The sequence below is a fragment of the Cebus imitator genome, unplaced genomic scaffold (genome assembly GCF_001604975.1).
Source record: "Cebus imitator isolate Cc_AM_T3 unplaced genomic scaffold, Cebus_imitator-1.0 Scaffold15, whole genome shotgun sequence".
In the NCBI taxonomy this organism is placed as follows: domain Eukaryota; kingdom Metazoa; phylum Chordata; class Mammalia; order Primates; family Cebidae; genus Cebus; species Cebus imitator.
Window position 1 is genome coordinate 3,058,962 of NW_016107330.1, and position 6,402 is coordinate 3,065,363.

The window sequence follows — 6,402 nt, forward strand, 5'->3', positions numbered from 1 at the left end:
TCCTGAGTAGCTGGGATTACAGGCACGCACCATCATGCCCAGCTAATTTTTTGTATTTTTAGTAGAGACAGGGTTTCACCGTGTTGACCAGGATGGTCTCGATCTCTTGACCTTATGATCCACCCGCCTCGGCCTCCCAAAGTGCTGGGATTACAGGCTTGAGCCACCGTGCCCGGCCCTGAATGTTTTATTTTTTAAAAAAAATACCTGGAGCACATAGGGCATATTGTTGAGATTTGTTAAAGCTAAGTTGTGAGGGTATGGGTGCTTTTTGCTTTTTATAATGTTTGAAGTATTTCCTAATGTTGAAAACATCTCAAACAATGTTTTTTTTTGTTTTGTTTTGTTTTTAAGAGATGAGGTCTCACACTGTCACCTAAGCTGGAGTACAGTGGTGCGGTGACAGCTCACTGCAGCCTCAGCCTCCCAAGCTCAAGTGCTCAAGTGATCCTCCCACCTCAGCCTGTTGAGTAGCTGGGACCACAGGCATGTACCACCATGTCCAGCTAATTTTTGTTTTTCTAGGGACATGGTCTCACTATGTTGCCCAGACTGGCCTCCAACTCTTAGGCTCAAGTGATGCTCCTGCCTCGGCCTCCCAGAGTGTTGGGATTACAATCATGAGCCACCACACCCAGCCGTCTCAGGCAATTAAAAAAATTTTTCATATATGAAAAAAAAGTGCACTCAGCAGCCAGCATGATCCAAAGGAGAAGTAGCCGCACCCTCTCAACTGGTGACAGGGACACCTCTCAGCTGATGAACACAGTTTCCTTAACCTAGTTTCTGCAGCGGTGGAGGAGTGCAGCCAGAAAGGCTGCCTTGCCCTGTCTCTCCTTGAACTCCTGGGTTTTAACCTGACCTTTGTCTTCCTGGCAAGCCTCCTTGTTCTCATTGAGGTGAGGTGATTTGGATTCACCTGCTCATTTATGGGGTTTTAGAGTCCTGCACTCCTCTTTCCCACCTCCTTCCAGAATGTCAGGAAACAGAATGTAGATTCCTGCAGAAAGTGGCTTCTTGTTCACTAAAGGTAAAGGTTTCACCCTCTAGTGAGATTAAAGAGGAAAAATCCAGATTAGGATGGTGGGACTCAACCAAGGGAGTACATTAGAATGCTCTGGAGAACTTTTTTAAAAAACATACTTAAACCTGAGCCCCAGCTCTAACATATGAGAACCTCTGAAATTGAGGTGCCTGCATTGATTGTTGAGAGGCTCCCCAGGTGATGCTGACTCACAGGGAACTTGTGCAGATTCTGGTGGGAGGAAAAAGGGTGTAAGGGTTGGAAACAAAACTGTTGGGCACCATGCCCACTACCTGGGTAACAAGATTATTCATATCCCAAACTCAGCATCATGCAGTATACCCTTGTAACAGACCTGCACATGCACTCCCTGAATCTAAAAGAAAAGTTGAAATTATTTTTCTTTGAAAAAATGCAAGTCTGGCTGGGCACGGTGGCTCATGCCTGTAATGAGCACTTTGGGAGGCTGAGGCAGGCAGATCACCTGAGGTCGGGAGTTTGAGGCCAATGTGACTACGTGGAGAAACCCCATCTCTACTAAAAACACAAAATTAGCCAGGTGTGGTGGCACTTGCTTATAATCCCAGCTACTCGGGAGGCTGAGGCAGGAGAATCACTTGAACCCGGGAGGAGGAGGTTACAGTGAACCGAGATCACGCCATTACACTCCAGCCTGGGCAACAAGAGCAAAACTTCATCTCAAAGAAAAAAAAGTGCAAGTCCTCCCATTGCCCCTCAGACCTCCTGAGTCAGGTCGTTTGGAGTAGGGCCCAGCAGCTGTGGGTTAGCAAGCCCTCTAGGTGATGCTGTTGCTACTGATGAAGGTAGCCAGCTCTCCCTCTTCCACTGCCCAGGTTGTTGAGGGTAAGCCGGAGAACCAGTGGATTTTGAGTTTATGGATGTGCCTGCTCTCTCCCATCAGCCAGTGGCAGCAGGTTCTGGGATCCCTGAGGTCAAATGCTATCTGAATGGCGTGAAGGTGCCAGGAATCGTCCGTCTCCGGACCCTGCTCTGCAAGATCCTTGGAGTGCTATTCAGTGTAGCTGGAGGTAAGAAGCATCCAACTTGTAACCTTCAAATATTCAAGGGGCAGAGATGACAAGAAGCATGATGTATTTCAGTTATTAGATTTGGACTTCAGGGCCCAGCCTCAAACAGCTGATATCTGTAGTTTTTGTTGATGGCCTATTTTTTAAATGGAGACACTGTATGTTACCATTCAGAAACCTGACACACACCCTTCAGTTGTGAAGCGGCCATCTTGTTAGTTTGTGGAATTTACTTTTGGCAAAATTAGCAAGGTTTTTGTGTCAACGGCCAGATAGCAAATATTTAAGGTTTTGTGGGCCAAGAATCAGAATGGAAGCTCTCATGTAGGTGCTTATATAACTATTTACGTGTGTCCACTTATGAACGTAAAATCCATTCTTAGTTCTCAGGCTGGGCAAAAACAGGCGGGGAGCTGGTGGTCCTGGCCCATGGGCTGTCGTTTGCTGATACACAGTTTAGAATGTAGAGTGTTTTCTAGCAAGACTTTAAATGGAGCTTATTTGGTGGGAATATGGCTCTTTCACTTATAAAGTCTTAGGATCATCCCTGTTTCGTTGTCACCAGAGAGATTTTTGTAGCTAAGGTCCCCTGACCTAGGGGCGTTTCTGCACCGACCAGCGGTCTTCCCTTTTTCACCCTACCCAGGGCTCTTTGTGGGGAAGGAAGGTCCCATGATCCACAGTGGTTCGGTGGTGGGAGCTGGCCTGCCTCAGGTAAGATGGGCTGGGGAAGGTATGGGCCTCCTGGGCAGGCCAAGTGGGAGGTCTGTGGGTGCATTGGGGCAAATCCATTGGGACACCCTGGCATCATGTTGGAACCTGGTGCCATTCTGGCTTGATGTGAAAACCATGTGTCTTATCTCTCAGGAAAGGGCATAACTTATACTTGGAAGTTTTGTTTTTTTTTTTTTTTTTTTTTTTTGAGACGGAGTTTCACTCATGTTACCCAGGCTGGAGTGCAATGGCGTGATCTCGGCTCACCGCAATCTCCGCCTCCTGAGTTCAGCCAATTCTCCTGCCTCAGCCTCCTGACTAGCTGGGATTACAGGCACGCACCACCACGCCCAGCTAATGTTTTGTATTTTTAGTAGAGACGGGGTTTCACCATGTTGACCAGGATGGTCTCGATCTCTTGACCTCATGATCCACCCGCCTCGGCCTCCCAAAGTGCTGGGATTACAGGCTTGAGCCACCGCGCCCGGCATACTTGGAAGTTTTAATGATGCCCTGCTGAGTGCTAGGCGCAGAAATGGAACATAGAGAAAAACGATGACACAGGTGGATGAAAGTCACTGGATGCTTCTGCAGCCATCGCTGGGCACCTCCATATAGGGTGGCTGGGTAGATCATTTGAGTGCTGCCAGATCCAAGAGGCGTGAAGCATCGATGGCGATGGTTTCAGGCACAGTTCCATGCTGATTCTAGTTGGTGTGGTACAGTCATAATAACAGCTGCTAGTTAAGTGGTCTGTGTGCCAGATGCTGCATATACTAAATTCTTTCTCCTTATGGCCACTTTAAATGATGCTTTGTTATCATTACCCCCATTCTCAGATGGGGAAACTGAGGCTTAGAGAGGTTGAGGAACTAGCTTAAGATCCCAAAGCTCCCGTTCTTAGGGGCTGCTCCAGATCCCTGGGCTGCAGGTTGCAGAAGTCTCAGTTCCTTGTGAACCGTCACTCGGAGTCATTTCCCTCTCCAGTCCTGAGAAGAGGGACTTATGGTCGGGTACAGTGGCTCATGCCTATAATCCCAGCACTTTGGGAGGCCGAGGTGGGCGGATCATTTGAGGCCAGGAGTTTGAGACCAGCCTGACCAACATGGTGAAACCCCATCTCTATGAAAAATACAAAAATTAGCCAGATGTGGTGGCACGCTCCTGTGATCCCAGCTGCTCAGGAGGTTGAGACAGGAGAATCATTTGAACCTGGGAGGTGGAGGTTGCAGTGAGCCGACATAGTGCCACTGCACTCCAGCCTGGCGACAGAGCGAGACTCTTGTCTTAAAAAAAAAAAAAAAAGGAGTTGCTGTGGTTGGGAGCCTCTAAGGTGATTCTTTGTTCCAGAGCTCGTCTTCTAGTCTCTCTCCTGCCACTGCCTCAAGTACCAGCTCTGGCAGAAATAAGCCAAGTGGTGGAAGGAGGCCAGGCGTGGATTGGGCATCAGCGTGCACCAGTGTGGAGCCAACTTCGGACAGCTCTGGGCCCTTCTCTCCCTGGCGCTGCTGAGCAGGGTGGGCTTGGTCTTCTGCAGCAGCTTCCACGTCCCCTTCCTTTGGCTCAGCCATTTCCTGTTTTTTCTGACTTGCTGACTCTGCGCAAAATGAGATTTTAGAAGGTCCTAGAAATTTGGGGGCAGGGAAAATAAGCTCCTCCCAAGGGTGAGGGGTAATCTCCTTTTTTTCCAAGTTTTTTAATGTTTTTTTTCAAGATAGAGTCACTTTATTGCCCCAGGCTGCAGTGCAAAGGCGTGATCCGGGCTCACTACAGCCTCTGTCTCCGGGTTCAAGCAACACTCCTGCCTCAGCCTCCCGAGTAGCTGGGATTACGGGCGCCCATCACTCCCAGCTAAATTTTGTATTTTTAGTAGAGATGGGGTTTTGCCGTGTTGGCCAGGCTGGTCACTAACTCCTGATCTTAGGTGATCCACCCGCCTCAGCCTCCCAAAGTGCTGGGATTACAGGTGTGAGCTATGAGCCATCACACCCGGCCTCCTTTTTTCCCAAGTTGTTCTGGACTCTTCCTTCCTGCAACACACTTACCCAGGTGTGCTCAAGCAGAGTAGCTCCCCAGGGCTGTGGATTCCTGCCGATGCAGTCCTGTTAGAGTGCCCAGACCTGTTTTCTCTTTTCTCTTTTTTTTTTTCTCCCCATAAGTTAGTGGGGTACAAGTGGTATTTGGATAAATGAGTAGACACTTCAGTGGCTCCCTTTTCTCTTTTTTTTTCCATAAGTTACTAGGGTACAGGTGGTATTTGGTTAATGAGTAGGTTCCTCAGTGGTTCTCTTTTCTTTTGCTTTAGTTTCAGAGCATCTCCTTACGGAAGATCCAGTTTAACTTCCCCTATTTCCGAAGTGACAGGTATGGAAAGGTTTGAAATTGGGTTTTTTTTGGAAGCAACATGTTCGTGCACTGCTGGTCAGACTCGATCTTGCTGTAGCCTGGCACAGTGTCCCCTACTGGAACGCTGCATGAAAAACCCTTCTGTGGGAGAAGCGGGTGGGATTTTAACTTTTCTTCTGGAAATAAGAAGCCAAAACATCAGGCTGGCATTGTGACTTTTATTTTGTCATGCCATAAGGCCTAGAAGCATCTCAGGCAAATGAAGATGGTCCCAGATTGAAAACCCAACCAAGAAAGGCCGCAGACAGGCATATTCACAGGAAGGCATTTTGTATTCCCCAGTGATTCACCTGGTCAGCGACCTTCCTGGGTCAGAAGGTGCTCTTAGACTTTTTAGCCCTGTATGAGATGTGTGTGTTGCTGACATGCACACCTTGTAATAAAGCTCTTTCAATCAGAGACCCGGTTTAGAGTCATGGACCACCTTCTCCTCGTGGTAGTGCTCCAACTTCTGCACATACCCAGCAGAAGTTTTTACTGATGCCGGGGTTTTCTGGAAGGAAGATCCGGTGGGAACATGGTGCTGCAGTGATCGCACCAATCTTTGATCTGCCCCCTGAGCTGGGGCTGAGGTTCTGGGATCACAGAAACCACAGATGTCAGGGGCTCCTGTTCCCAGGCGGAGTAGCTGCCGTGCTGGAGGGGACTCTGGTGCTGAGATGTGTGGCTGTCAGGTGAGCACGCTTGCGGCGGAGGCTGCCTCACCAGGGACCTGCCCTTCCAGGATCCCTGCCCATTCATTCATAGGCATGAAAGAAAATGTTCATGATAAGGAAGTCAGAAACCGCCTTCTGTGGGCTGAGGGCTCTTTATTGGATAACCCATCTCTTTCTCTCCTCTCCTTAGAGACAAGAGAGACTTTGTATCAGCAGGAGCAGCTGCTGGAGTAGCTGCAGCTTTTGGGGCCCCGATCGGGGGTACCTTGTTCAGTCTGGAGGAGGGTTCGTCCTTCTGGAACCAGGGGCTCACGTGGAAAGTGGTGAGGAGGACATTCAGTGAAAGCCACCACCCAGACTTAACTACACAGCCCCTAAATTACTCTGGGTGTCCCTTATTTGGTACATGGAATGGTAGTTTTGATAAGACTGGGGGGGGGCAACTGGATCAGAAACAGCTTTGCTCTTGTGTGCATGACCTCTACCTTCTACCTTCTATACTTCTCATTTCAGTACCCTCTCCATCCCCAAACAATAAACCCCAAATCAAACT

General features: G+C 48.8%; 1 protein-coding gene across 2 annotated transcripts in view; it reads left to right on the forward strand.

Moving 5' to 3' along the window:
- CLCN6 (chloride voltage-gated channel 6) overlaps positions 1 to 6,402 on the forward strand; it is a 40,080-nt gene that overhangs the window by 18,321 nt on the left and 15,357 nt on the right. For both annotated transcript variants that reach the window (XR_001817925.2, XM_017504290.2), the window contains exons 6-10: positions 793 to 899; positions 1,947 to 2,073; positions 2,720 to 2,787; positions 5,093 to 5,151; positions 6,040 to 6,172. Coding sequence is in view for 1 of the 2 variants with exons in the window: in XM_017504290.2 (XP_017359779.1) it covers positions 793 to 899; positions 1,947 to 2,073; positions 2,720 to 2,787; positions 5,093 to 5,151; positions 6,040 to 6,172 (494 nt within the window). In the remaining variant the exon portion in view is untranslated. The remainder of the gene's footprint in view (positions 1 to 792; positions 900 to 1,946; positions 2,074 to 2,719; positions 2,788 to 5,092; positions 5,152 to 6,039; positions 6,173 to 6,402) is intronic.